This window comes from Euleptes europaea, chromosome 1, assembly GCF_029931775.1.
Source record: "Euleptes europaea isolate rEulEur1 chromosome 1, rEulEur1.hap1, whole genome shotgun sequence".
In the NCBI taxonomy this organism is placed as follows: domain Eukaryota; kingdom Metazoa; phylum Chordata; class Lepidosauria; order Squamata; family Sphaerodactylidae; genus Euleptes; species Euleptes europaea.
This window is the reverse complement of record NC_079312.1, coordinates 173,560,432-173,579,513: the sequence shown is the minus strand read 5'-3', so window position 1 is coordinate 173,579,513 and position 19,082 is coordinate 173,560,432. Positions and strand designations below refer to the sequence as shown.

At 42.2% G+C, this 19,082-nt stretch overlaps 2 protein-coding genes across 2 annotated transcripts; both read right to left on the bottom strand.

Annotated features, from left to right (window-relative positions):
- Window positions 1-7,358: 7,358 nt before the first annotated feature.
- LOC130477769 (olfactory receptor 13H1-like) lies at window positions 7,359-8,291 on the bottom strand. The gene has a single exon (XM_056849833.1). The coding sequence runs from the start codon at window positions 8,289-8,291 to the stop codon at window positions 7,359-7,361; it is 933 nt and encodes a 310-aa protein (XP_056705811.1).
- A 7,564-nt stretch (window positions 8,292-15,855) lies between these two features.
- LOC130477761 (olfactory receptor 13H1-like) lies at window positions 15,856-16,794 on the bottom strand. The gene has a single exon (XM_056849821.1). It carries the CDS (start codon window positions 16,792-16,794, stop codon window positions 15,856-15,858), a length of 939 nt encoding a protein of 312 aa, XP_056705799.1.
- Window positions 16,795-19,082: the final 2,288 nt, after the last annotated feature.

Sequence of the window (19,082 nt, the reverse complement as noted above, 5' to 3'; positions counted from 1 at the left end):
TAAGGATTAGAAATTAATTTGAAATGCAAAAGTGTTAACCAGTAGAATTAGTGACTGAAGAAGATGCGGGGAAGTCACATATAGTAGATAGCATAGAATATTATAGATAACATATTCTCAGTAATAGCAATGAACTTTTTTTGTTACAAGCAGTTACAACTGAATATATTGTTGAGATATGTTTATTTTAGTTGAATTGTAGAAAATAATAAAAATAACTTAAAAAAATAAGAAACAAAGCAAACATAAAATGGAATAAACTTCATGAAAAGATAAGTAATACCTGAGTTGTCTGATTTACTACCAGACTACCATAGATTAACATCTCCACTGATAATGGTAAATTTACAACAGATTGTTCAGTCAATTGAATCAAGGATTTCCCCTCATGAATAATATAAATACCTCACTCAACATGATGCTTCCTACCTGGATGTCTATAAAAACAGTCAATACAAAAAGTATTGTATTAAATCCACTATTTCCAGGAACCCTTGTGGATATAAATGTTTACCCTTACATATCACATGTAAAGTCTGATCTGGACAATATTCACGCTGCAGTCCTATCTACATTCATTCACCTGTGGGTAAGCCCTGGTGAACCCAGCAAGGCTTACAGCTGAGTAAACAAACATAAGATTGAGCTGCCCCTAACTTAATTGCAAATCGACCTATTTGTGTGGCTAGAAAATGACTTAAAAAAACACTTCTAATTATAACTTCAAAAGCATTTACCAGCTGCCTTGCTAGACTTGAGGTTTCGAAATTTCACCAGTGCAAGGAGGATTACGCCGGCCCCTGAGAATAAGTCCCCAATATGCAATTAAACTCATCACCTGGGTGGGGTACTGACTTGAGTTCTGGCATTCCTTTGGATTCTCAGCCAAAATGGCAGTCCAAGCTGCATCTAGCAAAACAGTAAAACTTACCAACCTTTCCTCCCCTCAACATCAAAATATTAGGGAGTAGGAAGAGAAAAACAGCACGTTCCCGCATAAATGAAAGTGAAGTTGACCTGAATTCATTTAATAAGTTGCTTTCTACTGCCTGTCCATCTTGGACCATCTTGGAATCCTTGCTCAGAAAGGTTGCCTAACAACAGTGTCCTACCAACATTTGTCTAAGACAGGGTTTAGTTAAGCTTTGTTAATGGCTGATCTAAACCAATAAAAATGTTTTGGGCCAATGTTTAATGGTAGGTTGTTGCTAGGGTTGCCAACCTCCAGGTACTAGATGGAGATCTCCTGCTATTACAACTGATCTCCAGCCGATAGAGGTCAGTTCACCTGGAGAAAACTGCCCTACCCTCCTCAGGCTCCGCCCCAAAACCTCCCACTGGTGGTGAAGAAAGGCCTGGCAACCCTAGTTGTTGCCTACCACAGTTACCAGCAATTGGAGCAAACCCCACTGTTGATTCCAAACTTGGACAGCATTCCTACTGGCATTGTTTATCACGGCCTGCATATAAAACCACACAGCAATGAGAGATGTTAAGCCATATTCCCCTTCCTCAACATGCCACTTGAGCTACTCAGTTGATGCATCCCAGCAGAGGGTGTCCCCTCTCCAATCCACCTGACTGCTCAAGCCAAAGTGTGAGCAGCCCTTCATCCTTAGCTGCCTTAAGGATGCTTGCCAATTGCCCTACTTTAGCAAACCTGCCAACCTAGTTATGGCCTTATCAGTGGCCAAGACCAGACCCAATTATACTTAATCAAAAACTCTGAATCAGTGTTGTGGTGGGGAGTGCAATAACATCGCAGCCGACATGACCTGTAGGGTTTTCAAGGCAACAGTCGTTCAGAAGTGGTTTGTCATTGCCTACCTCTGCATAGCAACCCTAGACTTCCTTGATGGTATCCCATCCAAGTTCTCACCAGGGCTGACCCTACTTAGCTTCCAAAAGCTGATGAGACTGGGCTATCCTAACCACCTAGGTCAGGGTAAGTCCATATGGAGCAGGGGGGAAAGGTCCCCTTCATTGCCAGCAAGCTCAAAAAATCCTTCTTAGCCCCATACCAGTAACCCAATAGACCCACGTTATTTCAAGGAGAGGGTGAAATGGCCAGCTGCCAACTTGGAAGGCCTTAAGAGGGAAGTGGGCATGTCCATGGAGGAGAGGTGTATTCATGGCTACTGGTCCAAATGGCTACTAGTCATGATGCATACCTATTCTCTCCAGGATCAGAGGAGCAGGCCTATTATATTAGGTGCTTTGGAACACAGGCAGGATAATCCTGCTGCAGTTGTCCTGTTTGTGGGCTTCCTAGAGGCACCTGGCTGGCCACTGTGTGAACACAGACTGCTGGACTTGATGGACCTTGGTCTGATCCAGCAGGACTTTTCTTATGTTCTTATGATGGGGCTATCCATGGCTACTAGTCAAAATGGATACTAGTCATTATTAGGGCTGTCAATTCGGTTCGGTCCGAACTGAAAATCAGCCGAATTTCCCCTGATTCGGTGGTTTTTAGTTCGGGAGGAACCGAACTCAAAACTGGCGGGCAACCGGGGGGGCCGAATTCAGCGAGTTCGGGAGTTCGCGAATAAATTCGGCAAATTCGGCCTTCAGTAAGCAGCATAACCGTCAGTAAGCAGCATTCTCCTCCCCCGGCCAATCGGTGGGCAAGCTGGGTCTTCTTCTGGCCAATCAGTCAGGATTGAGTACTGGAGGAATCAGCTGATGTGCGGCCCAGCCAGGGAGAGAGAGAGAGCGAAATCCTCGTGTGTGTGTGGGGGGGTGCTTGTGCACATTCGCTCCTTTCTGTGGCTGCAGGGGGCGTATTTTTTGGGGTACAGACACAAAACTTTCACTGGAGTTTCAGACCAGTGTTCTTAAGATACCCCGCAAGTTTTGTGAACATTGGGTCAGGGGGTCCCGAGATATGGGCTTTCCCCTTTCCCCTTTCCCCTTTTCCCTATTGGGATGAATGGATCAGCCGATCCTGTGCATCTCCAGAGCAAAACGTTCCATGCCTAATTGGAATCATCTTGGATTATTTACAAGTCCTCTTCAGCCCCTCTTGATGGAACAGAAGACAGCCACAGTAAGACCCCTTTGGGGGCTTTAATCTATAATTTTTCTCCTGTGTATGTGTGTGTGTGTGGGGGAAAGCAGAGTCTGTGTGTGTGTGGGGAGGGAGTAGTTTCTGTGGGTGGGGGGGAAGCCAAAGGGGGCTTTCGTCGATTCTGCCTGGGGTGTGTGTTCCCCCTCGAGTCTCTCGCTCCCTGGTTTGAGGAGGGAGGTTTCAGTTGTGTGTTGCAAAGGTGTTGTTTAACAGGTTGTGTTGTTTTGCAGTTGTTTTGCAGTTGGTTTGCAAACGTCTCAGCTGTTGTCGGGGCTGGGAGCTTTGTGCATGGGCGGCAAGCTCTGCTGAGAGATGCACATTAAGGGTGGGGGGGACCCCTTTCAGGACCCATATCTCAGCCCCCCCTGACCCAATCTTTACAAAACTTGGGGAGTCTTTCAATAAACGTCCTTTGAAGCTCTGCCGAAAGTTTGGGATCTCTAACCCCAAAAATGTCCCCCCCCCGAGCCGCGGAAAGGCACGGTTGTGTTTTTAATGGCTTTATTCGGCCGAATTTTTTTCCGAACTTTGAATTCCCGCCGAATTGAACGGATCCGAAGTGGGGGAGTTCGGACTTCGGCACGTACCGAACCCACAAGGGCCAAATTCGGCCGAATCCGAACTGTACCGAATTTTTTTTTTGACAGCCCTAGTCATGATGCATACCTATTCTCTCCAGGATCAGAGGAGCATACCTATTATATTGGGTGCTGTGGAACACAGGCAGGATGTTGCTGCAGTCATCTTGTTTGTGGGCTTCCTAGAGGCACCTGGTTGGCCGCTGTGTGAACAGATGGACCTTGGTCTGATCCAGTATGGCTGTTTTTATGTTCTGGTAGGAAGCCTGCAGAATGGTAGCAAAACTACTTAAGTAGCTGTTCACACCTCATTGGTTGCCCAACACAAAGTAGCAAATGGCTCAGCATTTCCCGAACAGGAGTCTTGTGCCCCATTCTAAAGGGGAGCTGCCATCAAACTCTATACATGATGTTTCCATTCAAAAGGGAGGCTGCCACCCTATAGGCTATGAATTGATTTTCGGAAATTAAATATCATCTCCTTGTATTCAGTCTTCCTTTTTAACTCTCAATCTCCCCCACACTATTGTTTTCATGTTCTTACAGCCTGACATTCTCTCTTACCAAGTTCTGTCAAAAATGGCCAGATGTATTTAACATTGGTTTGGTGTCAATGATACGAATTTCAAAAGCACTTAAATTGGCATTTGTATGATAGGCCTTGCAAAGGAAGCCACAGCCTTCAGTTTGCAAGATCTGAGCAAGGCTGTCAAAGATAGGACATTTTGGAGGACTTTCATTCATAGGGTCGCCATGAGTCGGAAGTGACTTGACGGCACTTAACACACACACATACATGATAGGCCTTGCCCTAACCTGATGATCTCAGAAGCTAAGTAGAGTCAGCCCTGGTTGGTATTTGGAAGGGAGGCCACTGAGAAAGTCCAGGGTTGCTATGCAGAGGCAGGCAATGGCAAACCACCTCTGACTCTCTTTCCTCGAAAAGCCTATGGGGTTGTCATAAGTGGGGCTGCGACTTGATAGCACTTTCCACCATGATAGACCTCACCTGATATCCTTCAAGCGATTCTCACCTGATTCTGTTTGGCCAATCAGGTGTGTTGCTAAGATACATGACCATGCACTCAAAGTAGGGTTGCCAGACCCCCACTGATAGCAGGGAATCCCCCAGTTTGGTGCCCCACCCCCTAGTGCTGTTAAGCCAGACAGTGGAGGAACTTACCAGCAGTAAATGTCAGCCAAGGCTCTGGGCATCTGCATGGCGGCAAAGTGATTTAGATGTGAGAACATTAAATAGATTTTCTTCCAGATGTATGAATATTTCCAGATTCCCCCCCCCCCAAAGTGCTTTTGTTATGATAAAACCAAACTGAGAAACATACCAAAGATTTTTTTAAAAGTAATTTAGAACCCATAGAATTCAATAAGTTATTTCGGGGACTTTCGTAACTTTATTTATTTATTATTCTTATAACCCACTCTCCCTGGCTCAGAGTGGCTCGTAACAAAATCAAAACAAATGAAATTCCACAAATACATTAAAACCATAAGTACATTTGTATAATCACAAAAATAAAAATAATAAAACAGCCCCATAAATATCAATAATCAAATTAAATCTGGTATGCAAGGCCCATGAGGAGAAAGTCAATGAGCACAATTCCCTCCCCCCTTCTGATAATCAGACTAAATAACCAGATGTTAAAACCAGGAGGGGGATGCAGGGAGGCCAGCACTGATGGACGAAACTGTAGCTGGCCTCAGCCATAAGCCTAGCGGAATAGCTCCATCTTACAGACCCTGCGGAATTCCTTAAGGTCCCACAGGGTCCTGATTTCATTTGGGAGGCTATTCCACCAGGCAGGGGCCAGGGCAGAAAAAGCCCTGGTCAAGGACAGCCGGACACTCTTTGGGCCCACGAGCAGATAGTTACATGAAGGAATGTTCTCTGGAGGGTATATTAGGAGAGGCGGTCTCGAAGATATCAAGGTCCCAGACCATGTAAGTCTTTAAAGGTCAAAACCAGCACCTTGAACCTGATCCAGTACTCCAGCTAGAGCCATTGCAGATGACGGAGCAATGGCTGAATATGTGCCCGCAGTGGAGTCCTCATATGATTAGATTAATAGCTTGTCAAATCAAATGCCAATCTTCAATAATAAGTAGGGTTGCCAGGTCCCTCTTTGACACCGGAGGGTGGTTTTTGGGGCGGAGCCTGAGGAGGGCGGGGTTTGGGGAGGGGAGGGACTTCAATGCCACAGAGTCCAATTGCCAAAGCGGCCATTTTCTCCAGGTGAACTGATGTCTGTCTGGTGGAGATCAGTTGTAATAGCAGGAGATCTCCAGCTACCACCTGGTGGTTGGCAACCCTAATAATAAGTCAGTTTAAATCATTCACACCTTTTATCTAATTGGAATAAATATTTTATTTGTTCTTGTTTGGAGCTGTGGAAGAAGGTTCCATATAGAAAGTACTATTATCAAGGCCAACAGCCGGGGGAATTAGCATGCTCATGAGTGTTCAATGTTTTTAGGATTAGAGTTAAGATCAGATTTAAGCAATACTGAGCAACCTAATTGTGGTTAGAAAATAATTAGAGAATTCTCTAATGATGCTTTGAAACAATCATTATAATCTTCAGCCTTTTAAAATCAGAACAGCCAAGGGAAGAATACGGAAGCCCTTGGGAACATGTCCCAAATTTGCAATTAAATCATAACCAATTGGGTAATCGGATAATATTAGAACTAGCAAGCTAAGCTCATTATCAAAGTTATGCCACTGACTTCTGAAGTGAAGGAGTCTGGTTTGCAAACTAATGTTTAACTGAATAGTTCAAGCAGGGTTACTTTTCCCCTTTGGCTTGGAAAAAAAATCCTTGTGATTTCTCATGTTATTTGACTAATTAATAGCAATATTTGTGATTTCCAGACTTTGTGACTTTAGTGAATCCTCTCTACATTGCCTTGTCTATTAAGGGACATTTTGCTGTGGAACCCTTGAGTATTTCATGAGATTCGGCAGCATGCTGTAGGGAAGCACAGACATTTCTCAGTGGAACTCTGGCAGTCTTGCCTCACTGTTGATCCTGCAGCAACCGAACATGTACTCCAAAATACATCCAGCCTTCCTCTGGAGTGAGTCATTAATTCAGGGTTGCCAACCTCCAGGTGGCGCCTTGAGATCTCCTGGAATCACATCTGATCTGCAAATGACAGGGATTAATTCCGGTGGAGAAAATGGCTGCTTTGGAAGATGCACTCTATGGCATTATACCCTGTTGAACTGGGACCCACTGCTCACATAGTATTATTTACAATCTGGGAATCTGGGTTAGAACCTAGAGGTATCAAGAATTCAATTCCAGCCCTACTTCCTTTCTAAGCTAATATTAGTTCCAGTTCACATATGATTACAATAATATATTGTCCCAAGAGCTGGTGTCGATATCATTTCATGCCCATTTTGGCAACAAATGGCTACTGCACACCAGATTAGTTTCCACTATGGAAGCCAATTATGTGTGTAGGATAAAGCTGGAATCTCAACAAATGATCATATTTATCCATGTTTGTATGCAGCAAGAAATCAACGCTGGTAGTGGCTTTCCACTGCAGATTGCAAAACAGGGACATGATGCTTATCTCATCTGATGAATTAACCCAATATTCAGTGTGGAAATTGTGATTATGTATGAAAGAAGTTGCCATAAGAAGAACTGGAGTGTCTTGTTCTATTCTGTTTACTTTTATTCTGGCATTTTCCTTCCAAACACTCTCCAGAAAGCTCCCTTGACATCCTTGTTTCTCAAGCTGTAGATCAGGGGATTGAGCATGGGAGTTAAGACACCGTACATTAAAGATATGATCTTATCTTGATCTGAAGAAGATTTTGCTTGGGGCTTCAAGTACATGATCATAATTGTACCATAAAAGACACTGACCACAGTGAGGTGAGAACTACAGGTGGAGAAGGCTTTCTTGCGACCCTGTGTAGAGCGAATGCGCAGAACAGCTAAGCCTATGCGCCCATATGTTACAACAATGAAGACAAAGGGTGGAATTAGGATAAAGAGGCTGGAAACATGCATGAAGAGCTCACTAGTATGTGTGTCAGAGCAGGCCAGTTTGAGGAATGACTGTAGCTCACATGCAAAATGGTTAATGATATTCCGTCCACAGAAGTCAGTTGGCTGCAATAGTACGTTGATCAAAGTAGTCACTACGGAAAAGCCCATAGATGCAACCACTAAACTGATACAAAATCTCCAGCTCATGATCTGCATATAGTGGAGTGGCTGGCATATAGCTGCAAATCGGTCATACGCCATGATGGCTAGAAGAACACACTCTGTTACAATGAGTAATAGACCAACGTACATCTGAACCAAACATCTGTAGAAGGAGACGGTGGGCTTGTAGAAGAAGCAGTTGACCAGGATCTCAGGAAGTGCGTTGTTGGAGAGGATGAGATCTACTGAGGAGAGGATGCAAAGGAAGAAATACATGGGAGAATGAAGATGGGAGTCTGCAATAATTAGTATGATGATGAGGCCATTCCCAAGCAAGCTTGTGAGGTATACCATCAAGAGGAACCAAAAGAACACAGCCTGTGCTCGGGGGTGTTCAGATAACCCAATCAAGATGAATTCAGTCACCATTGTCTTGTTTGGAGCTCCCATGAAATACTCTGCCTTGTTTCTTCTGCAGGAAAAAAAAGATGGAGATGGTATAGAAGTAGCACTGGCAGAGTTTTGCTTACCCATAAAACGTTGAAGTATTTTCTTGAGTTCTATCCTCTGGGATCTGTGCGCTTCCTAAAAAGCCAGTGTACGGTAAACCCATCAAAGTTAATGAGGCTGAAGTATATCTAATTCTGTGGTTTATTAAGGTGATTGACACTGATGGACTCAGTGAAACATAAACCAGAAACTCGATTGTGGCCATGTCAATCGACAGATCCTGTTATGTAATTTCTGTAACACGTAATGTGTCAAGTTAATACTTACATTATGCTTCATTTCTTTCTGGTGCCTGTGCACACTATGGTCATTTATGCTTTGTTGTTAGCTGCGGCAGCCTGGTGGGATTGCTTTGCAGTTAATTTTGACTTTTCATGATTTCTCTGTCCCTCAGCACTCAATTCACACACGGTAAACAGCTTCTCCTCATTTCTAGGAACCTCTTTAAATGCAAATCTGAGGTTTGCTTCAATCCCAAGCCAAAGTCACCTACGCCGAAAATCATTAATAGCTCTTACTTGTTACCTGTGACCATCTTAACATCCTGCCCACTATACTTGTCTCTCATCCCATGTCCACCACCCTTCCGCCCACCCACCCACTTCTTGCACCCAGCGAACACCATTTTTAAAAAAGTCCCCAACTCCATTTTGACCTTTTTTTTGGGTCTCGTTGTGAAATCATATCGCTAAAAAGATAACAATAAGGCTTGGAACTCGGAATCCTAAAGATTGTATGGACCTATGGGGGAGGAGTTTCTAAGGGAGTAGTGATCAAGTTGCCACACCATTGCTCGCCTACACTCACACTGGGTTTGCCATGTATTTATAAGTATCTGCAGGTGCACTCCTGCTTTAAGTGACCGTGGAGGCCTTCAGCATGATTGGCATGGCAGATAACTGTCCACCTCCAGGGATGCAGAGCCCAACTGCCCATAAACATTGCACCTTGAACTGCTGCGTCCCTAGCCCGGCACTGGCCCCCTGATCCCTGCCGGTGAGCTCGCAGGAGCTCTGGGCAGTTGCAGCTATTGAGTTATGTGCTATAAATGTGTGTGTGTTAAGTGCCGTGAAGTCGCTTCCGACTCATGGTGACCCTATGAATAAAAGTCCTCCAAAATGTCCTATCTTTGACAGCCTTGCTCAGATCTTGCAAATTGAAGGCTGTGGCTTCCTTTATTGAGTCAATCCATCTCTTCTTGGGTCTTCCTCTTTTCCTGTTGCCCTCAACTTTTCCTAGCATGACTGTCTTTTTCAGTGACTCTTGTCGTCTCATGACGGGACCAAAATACGATAGCCTCAGTTTAGTCATTTCAGCTTCTAGGGTCAATTCAGGCTTGATTTGATCTATAACCCACTGATTTGTTTTTTTTTTTTGGCAGTCCATGGAATCCGTAACACTCTCCTCTAACACCACATTTCAAAGGAATCTATTTTCTTCCAATCAGCTTTCTTCACTGTCCAGCTTTCACACCCATACATAGTAATAGGGAATAGGGTTGTTGATTCGGTTTGGCCCGAACCTAAAAACAGCCGAATTCCTCCCGATTCGGCGGTTTTTCGGTTCGGACGAACTGAACCCAAAAAAGGGGGGGAACCGGGGAGCCGAATTGGCCGAGTTCAGGGTGTTCCCGAATGAATTCGGCCAATTCGGGCCCTTTAAACAGATCTGCACTTTCCAGCTGGAAGGCACAGATCTGTTCCCCCCCCACGCGCGCCTCCAGGGAGCTTCCCTGGAGACGCGCGGGGTGCCCTTTAAACAGATCAGGTCTGTTTAAAGGGCACCCCGCGCACCTCCAGGGAAGCTCCTGCTCCTCATGGCTGCCCTTCCCAGTCTCAATCTCCTTCTGATTTCTTGGCTGCAGTCTCCGTTTTGGTTGATAGTGGAGCCAAGGAATAGAAAGTCTTGAACAATTTCAATTTCCTCATTGTCAACCTTAAAGTTGTGCTATAAATACACATTGCTTAATAAAATAAAGGAAGGGGGCATTTGAATTGCAGTGAGAAGTACGTACAGCAAGACAGCGGCAGTGAGAAAACACGAGGATTTTTATTGCTAAGTAGTGTTGAAAAAAAAAACACCACTCCGACCATCAATGGCTGCTGCCGAGGTGCGGATGGCAATGCCTGCTTTGTTTTATCACCGTATTTTATTGCTTTCGCAAAATATCGCTGAATTTATAGCATTAAAATAAAAAGAGGGGTGTCCTTGTTGCTTGGTATGGGGACAGCTAGGGATATAGCAATAGAGCGGCAGCAGAGAGAGACGAGGAGCATCGGAATCCACAAATGAGAAAGAAAAAATCAACCCGCTCACGCGCTGAAAGGCTGCTGCTGAGGTGCGGGAGGTCTCTTTTCGCTGGGTATTAGATGGCTTTGAGGTTGACCAAGTCAAGGAGTTTGTTTACCTTGGCATTCTTTTCCCCCATAACCTAAATTGGAATGCCGATCAAAAAGCAGTGTCCAACAAAATTAAACCTGGGGTTGGTGCTATTGTCAACTTTTTTCACACCAAAGGTGGCAAATATATTCCAGGGGCTATTCAGGTTTTTAATCTGAAAATTACCCCAATTATCCTCTTTGGTGTTGCCATCTAGATAACAGTCATCAATGAATCTATAGATTGTCCACTGCTTCAGTTCTTATGAAAACTCCTAAATGCCCCTCGGTGTGTTGCTGGCATTACTCTTCGTTCCGAGTTTGGCAAATGTCACTTGGAGCTAGGGCGTGGTTGGCTGCCTTAAAACTATACCTTAAACTGTGCTTTAGCACTGAGGGGTTCCTAGCTTCTCTGAAGCACGACCCTTTTAAATCCTCATGGCAAAAAATCCTAGATGAGAAACTGTCGTTGTTGGGCTTCTCGCAGGATATATTATTAGATCTTGGGAAAACTGAAGCTTTTACAAAAATTAAAAAGCGCATTAAAGAGCTCGATTATAACAGCACTACTTTTCGTGCTCGTCGCTTCTGTTCATCCCAGTTCTTCGGAGTACCCCCTCCACGTGGTCTGCCTGCCTATACATATTATCTGACAACTCATTTTTGTAGAGCTTTTTGCTTGGCTAGATTGAATGCTAACCCTTCTATGGTAATGCAGGGCAGAATTCTGAATATACCATACTCAGACAGGATCTGCCTTTGCTCTTCTGGCTCTATTGACTCATTAGCTCATGCCCTTTTTGAATGCCGCTTTTACGAGGAACGTCGATTGCACTATATTTCCCCCCTTTTAACATACAAATCCAATGCCTCTGTGACTGACATAATGCCTTTTTTACTAAGCGATAGGGACCCCAAGGTTACATTGTCAGTGGCAAGAATTGTTTCAGTCCTTATATCCCTCCAACACTAGATATATGCTGCTCAAGATCAATTGATCAAGGAGCTTCTAAGGGATAAAAGGAAAGGAAATACTCCTGAATGCAATGAGATATTGTGGGGCAAAGTCCCCCCTTCCAGAGGGATTTGAAAGCACGCATTTACAAACTGTGCACCAAGAGAGCAGCAAACCAGGCGCCAACTCACCAAGCGTAAATGACCTCTGTGTAATCTGTGTTGAGTCCCTGTGAGAAAGAGGGGCTGTAAATAATGTCCATTTTTAAAAAAAATATTATTTAGTACACACAGGTGGGAACCTGCAAGGACTTGCAAGGGGCATCTTATTTTCCCCTCCCCCCACTATTTTCTCTTTCCCCTCTTTGAAAGCCCCATGGCCTCTCCCCTTTTCCTGCTTCCTTCTCTCCTTCCCACCAAACCTACTTTGATCTGTTCCTCTGTCTTCAGCTTGACCTTCCCCCTGGCAGCCTCAGCCTAGCAAAACTATGGCACAGTTGTGTGATGCCAGCCTCTGTGCCAGGTCCACTTGCGTGGTAGGGAGCCCTCAAGGACTCATGGGAGAGCACATCACTTTTCCTGTATCCCCCTCCCTATATTAATTCCCCTTTCCCTTCTTCTGGCAACCCCCATAACCTCCTACCTTTCCTGCCATTCCTTTCCTCCTCCTGCCATTCACCAACCTGTCTTTTGTCTTCAGCTGTATTTATTATTTATTTACTTCATTTATGCTCCACCTTTCTCTACTGTGGGATCCAAAGCAGTTTGCATCAATCTCCTCTCCTCCTTTTGATCTGTACAACAACCCTTGAGGTAGGCTAGTTTGAAAGCATGGGATGGGCACAACATCCCCTAGTGAGCTTCCATGGCTGACTGGTGATTTAACCCTGGTTGTCCCAGACCCTACTCTGAAGCAAGCTTTAAGCGCTACACCACGTTGGCTTTAATAGGGTATCTGCTGTAGAACAATCACAAGCATCCAAGCCTAGGTGAGTCATGCAGTGGAATGGTATCAAGTCACCCAATGCTGGTCCTGATGAGTCCTCCCCCAAAGGCCAAAACAGTCCTGGAAAATGCCATTTCCCATCCCCCTGCCTTTTGCTGACAAAAACCAAGCCTAGAATGCTGTGATTGCCAAGCAACTGCCATTAAGACCTTCTATTTTTTTAAGGTGCAGGAGTTCCTTTTATTATATTGGTTTTTTTTAACCCCCCAATGTATTCTTCTTTATGTTTCAGGTTTGTAGAAAGATCTGTCTTGTCTGTTCACAGCTTGTCTGTTCACAGCTTCAGTCACCAGATTTAAGTATCTTCAGATCTGGCCGACTTTACTATTAAAATATATGATAATGCCTTTTACATAGGTTCTGTATCTAGATTCAGATTTTAATCCATTCCCCACAGTAAATATGCATTAAAGTAACTCGCAGAATTGGAAATGACCCTGATACTACTTTCATGGACCAATGTCTCCTTAAGACATAATAGCAGCAAAGCCTAGAAATGTTTTGTGGCTTTAATCTTATTTTCATCTTATTCTTCCAGTTCACTGAAAAGTTCTAACTTTAAAAAAATCCTGGACTTCTAAAAATCATTTGCAAATATTGAGCATAAATTGTTCCCTCACCAGCACTCTGAATTTGGTCAACTACAGCAACTTCTGTTCATTATTTGCTGTCTCAGGGGTTTAGTAATGCATCCTTAGTCCTCCAGTTATCTACTGGAAATCAGAATCAGAACTCAGAGCACCAAAGTAAATACCAAGATTTATGCCTGCAAGGATGGGCAGTATTGATCTGCACTTAATTTGTGTTCGTAATGGGGTTTTACTTACCTAGCGATGTCTGGACAGTAGACTGAATTCTTCTTCAATATGTATTCTTCATTCCTAAATGCAGCAATCAGACTGTAAGAAAACCCTTGGTACCAGCAACCAAGCCTTTCTCTTCAAGGCCAGGGAATTCAATTCAATCTTATCCTCTTGTAACAGTACCTCATTTGTTCAAGGTGGTCTTTGCAAAGAATCTTTAAAGATTTTTTGGGGGGGTAAATAAATGCTCGCACTAACTGTTACAGCCTAGGATGGATGATATGGAAGAAAGATGCTTTTTGTTTGATTTGATGGCATTTTTTTTGTAGCTAACTGCACAAGATTCCACAGATCTTCCTAACGCAGCTCAAAATGGACTGAAAAAAATGGTGAAAAGACTGAGTCCCCTTTTAAAGAATATCTGGGGAAAGTAGCTTATGTGGAACATATTAGCAGATCTGCTCTTTACTCAAGTGAAAAGAACAGCTTTGCCTTTCTTGGGGAGGGAAGACAATGATTTTGCTGTTACCTGGTCCTTACTGTTCTACGAACTGCAATGCCAGAGGTCCTCCTAGAATATGACACCTAGGGAATAGATCACCTAGGGAAAAATTTCCAATGAGTACTTTAGACTCAACGATTAATTACTCTTTCATCTGATTTAAACTTTAAGAGCCCTCTGGGGAATGTGGGAGTAAGGAATAGTTGGGTAAACATTAAAATTCCCATTGTGATCCATTTCAGAGCCCACAGCCAATATCAGTTGCCAACTCTGGTTTGGAAAATTCTTGGAGGTTTTTCGGAGTGGAGCCTGGGGCGGGTGGGGTTTTGGGAGAGGATGGACCTCAGCAGGGCATAATGCCTTCGAGTCCACCCTTCAAATCTTCCATTTCCTCCAGGGGAATTGATCTCTGTAGTCTGGATCAGCTGTAAGTCTGAGAAATGTCCATCCACCTGGAGGTTCACAATCTTAGTGTCAGCCTAGGAAAAAATGCTCCAGTGTGTAAATCGAAGAGAGGGAGTGATGTAATTATCATTGGATGTTAGATAATTAGATAGCATATTGTTTGGCTCACTGGTATAGATATTTTAGTTATACTGCAGCACGGTTTTAATTTATTTTCAAGAATTTGTAGTATGTATATTTTAGGAATGTTGTATCACCGTTTTCTTTTATTGTTATAATCTCATTTTTTAAAATAAAATAATTTAAAAAAGAAACAGTTCCATCCAATATAGCTGGCACTCGACAAGGATCATTAGGCTTCCAGAATGACTTATTGAGACATGTCAATCAGAATTGTAAATATGTGTGATTTATTTCCATTCCAATAGATGATATATTGTTGTTAATAATTTTTAAAAGAGAAGATGTTATGATAAAAAATGGCCGCTTTGGCAATTGGACTTTATGGCATTGAAGTCCCTCCCCTCGCCAAACCCTGCCCTCCTCAGGCTCTGCCCCAAAACCCTCCAGCCGGTGGTGAAGACGGAACTGGAACCCTATGTGAAAATGAAGAAAAGCAGATCGGGGAACCTTAAAAAGACATCCCAAGAAATTCCTGAATATTTGTGTAATCTAGGGGGGACCTGTCCTTACCAATATTCTGGAATCCCAAACAGATCTGAATACCCAAATATAGCCACAAAAAACACCAAAAGCTCTTTTTTTGATACATATATTTGCACCAAAAATCTCCACATGCAAATCTTACTTTCCTGTCCTTTCTCTATCCTTGGGTTTTGCAGGATAATGCTTTTTAAATGAAGGAACATTTAAATGATAGAACATACTTTGGCAGAGTATATCTCCCCAAAAACGGACATGAAAGACTGGGCAATTATTTGGTTCCCCACGTATTCCAACCCTGTACCCTTTATTGGTGTTCAGCAGGAAAGCATGGTAGACTTCGCCATTAGCAGATGAAAGAATAAAACTCAATTCTAGCTCCTTAAACTCTTTTATACCCTTTCCCATTGTGATCTCGTCTTTGATAGCAGGAAGTGCAATGTCCTTCAACAGAAAAGGTCAGCGCTCCATTCTTTGATCCTGGAGCCGGTTCTTGTTCTAAAGACTTGTTTGCTTTCACCCAAGGACTGTAGCAGCTTCCTGTATAAGTCCAATGTCCATGTTTCACTAGTGAGACAGCAAGGTAGACTTCCTCTGAATGTGGAGGATCCACTTAAGTATTTTGATTTAATAGTTTTTGATAGCCTCTTCTCCTTGTCTGTGAATGTGTTGAGACAGCAAGGGAAAAAATCTGCTTCAGTACAAGACAGTTCTGTGTGTGTTAAGTCAGTGGGGGAAAATGGTGCTTGGGGTATAAGAAAGGTTACCACAAGAAGAATGGGAGTGTATGACACTAAGCTTTGTTTTGACATTTTCTTCCAAACACTCTCCAGAAAGCTCCCTTCACATCCCTGTTTCTCAAGCTGTAGATTAAAGGGTTAAGCATGGGAGTTATGACCCCATACATTAAAGCTATGAGTTTATCTTGATCTGAATTAGATTTTCCTTGGGGCTTCAAGTACATGACCATGATTGTACCATAAAAGACACTGACCACCGTGAGGTGAGAGCTACATGTGGACAAGGCTTTCTTCCGTCCTTGTGTTGAGCGAATGCGCAGAACAGCTAACCCTACACGCCCATATGTCACAACAATGAAGCCAAAGGGTGATACTACAAAAAAGAGGGAGGAAAGTTGCATGTAGAGATTGCTAGTGGTTGTGTCAGAGCAGGCCAGTTTGAGGAATGACTGTAGCTCACATCCAAAATGGTTAATGATATTTCGTCCACAGAAGTCAGTTGGCCGCAACACTACATTGATGAAAGTATTCAGTAAGGCAAGGGTCAAGCATGCAGACACCAGACTGACACAAAATCTCCAGCTCATGATCTGTGTATAGTGGAGCGGGTGGCATACGGCTGCAAAGCGGTCATAGGCCATAATGGCAAGCAGGACACATTCTATTACGACGAGTAATAGACCAACATACATCTGAACCAAACATCTGCAGAAGGAGATGGTGGGCCTGTAGAAGAAGCAGTTGAGCAGGATCTCAGGAAGTACATTGTTGGAGAGGATGAGATCTACTGAGGAGAGGATGCAAAGAAAGAAATACATGGGAGAATGAAGGCGGGAGTCTAGAGTTATCAGTATGATCATGAGGCCATTCCCAAGAAAGGTTATGAAGTATACTGTTAAGAGGATCCAAAAGAACACAGTCTGTGCTTGGGGGTGTTCAGATAACCCAATCAAGATGAATTCAGTCACCATTGTCTCATTTGGAGTTCTCATGATATCCTCTGCCTTGTTCCTTCTAAAGGGAGAAAAAAAAGGACTCGATGGTTTAGAAGTGGCACTTGGAGAGTTTTCATGATCCTTACAATTTTGAAGTTCCTTCTTGAGTCTCCTTGATCTCTGGGATCTATATGTTTCATACGACCCAGTGTACTATAAACCCCCACTAAAGTTAATGAGACTTAAGTTCATCTAATTTTGTGGTTCTTAAACATCTACTAGAAGTAAAAACTCTGTTATGGATTTCATCACAAGAAATGTTAACTTTACGCCCACTAAGACCTGCTCAATTTGTAACTTACCAAGACCTTTTGAAATGGGAAGGTATAAAGTGTTCACTTAAAGACTATGAAGAAGTTAGAGATCTATTGACTTGGTTCCAGTATCACCAAATAAACTCAGTTTTTCAACAAGATTTGAAAACAGGATTTTCTAAAACTAAATCAACCTTACAGAAACTTTTACTGGATACAAATGATCACCTAATATCCAAGATGTATAAACTACTGTTAGAACTTTATTGTGAACAAGAATAAAACCAACCATGATTAGTTGGGTGCAAATGTTGGGTCATGATATAATGTTGCATAAATGGGAAAGGTTATGGACAAGAGATTTGAAACTTATATCCTCGCAACTACTAAGAGAAAATGTATATAAAAGGATGTATAAATGCTATTTAACACCTAAGAAATTAGCAAAATCATTTCCCTCAATGTCACCAAACTGTTGGAAATGTAAAAAAGAAATTGGATCATTTCATCATATCTGGTGGACTTGTGAAAAAGCTAAGGAATTTTGGGAGATGATATACAATGAAATAAGGTTGATTTTACATCAAAATATTCCTAAAACACCTGAAATGATGCTACTATGATACCTGACACTATTTTTACTCATCATACATTTTTGATATATGCCACCACGGCTGCACGTGTGATATATGCAGCTAAATGGAAGAAGGACGAGATATCGACCAGAAAAGACTGGATAAATAAGATGCTGGAATTGACGGAGATGGCGAAACTTACGGCTTTGATAAATCAGAATGACAGTGTACAATTTTGCGGGGAACGGGAGGCGTGGAGAATTTATTGTGAAAATCAATTTATAATGGGACCATTTAAAGAATATTCTTTGATTTAATCTCTCATATATACTCTGTATCATGATTATATTAAGGTATTGAATGAATAACATTAGATAAAATAAGATAAGGTAAATATATATTCATTAAATAATATGGGGATTAGCTTAATCGGCAAAAGTATATACACTTTATTTGTAGATGGAGGAGAGTGAAGGGGAAGTGGGCTTAGTGACACGTAAGCCAGGGACTCAGTTGTGGCCATGACCATAGAGATAAGTATTTAGCCCATATAATACCTTTGGTATTGGTTCTGTATTGATTCAGGTTTTAATTCATTCCCCACTGGCAAATTTTGGTATAAACCTCTATTAAAATAACTCACAGAATTGGGAAGGGCCCTGATGTCACCATAATAGACCAAGGTCTGCATAAAACATAATAGTAGCAAAACTTAGAACTATTTGGGGGCCTTATTTTTAATTAATCATTTATTTATTGCAAAGCAAGACAGTATTATAGCTGAAATAATCCATTACATTAACATTATAAAGTTTCAACAAGAGACTTTTGCCAAATTTTCTTTTTTTTAGTATTTAATTTTTTATTGTTTTCATAGAAGATGGATTGCATTGTTTCAATGTTACAACAAAAAAGAAAAATAGTAGTGCTCATTTTACCCATTACCTCCATTTTATAACCCTCCATCCCCCATCACCCCCCTTCACCGTGAGCGACTCCCGTTGATTAATCTCTTAGATTTATACTTTAACTTATCTTAACCTATACTTATTTCTTTTACTTACAGCCCCTTCATCATTTTTGTAAAATTTACCTTTGCTATTTTTGCCCAATATATCAATGTTTTTTGCCATTGGCTCTTAAATATTTCTATATCTTTTCCTTTCAAGCTATTTGTAATTTTATCCATTTGTATATAGTAAATCATTTTGGCTCTCCAATCTTTCATGTGAAGTTTTTTTTTCCCTTTCCAGGATTTAGCAATTATCAATCGCACTGCTGCAAAACTATACTGACAAACTGCTTTATCTTCCTTTTTAATATCTTTTGGGAATAAACCTAACAAACAAGTTTCTGGTTTTTTCTTTATATTACTCTGTATCATATTCCCTGTTTCCGTGATTACTCTTTTCCAATTTTTTTTTATTCTTTTGCCAAATTTTCTGTTGTTGCAACA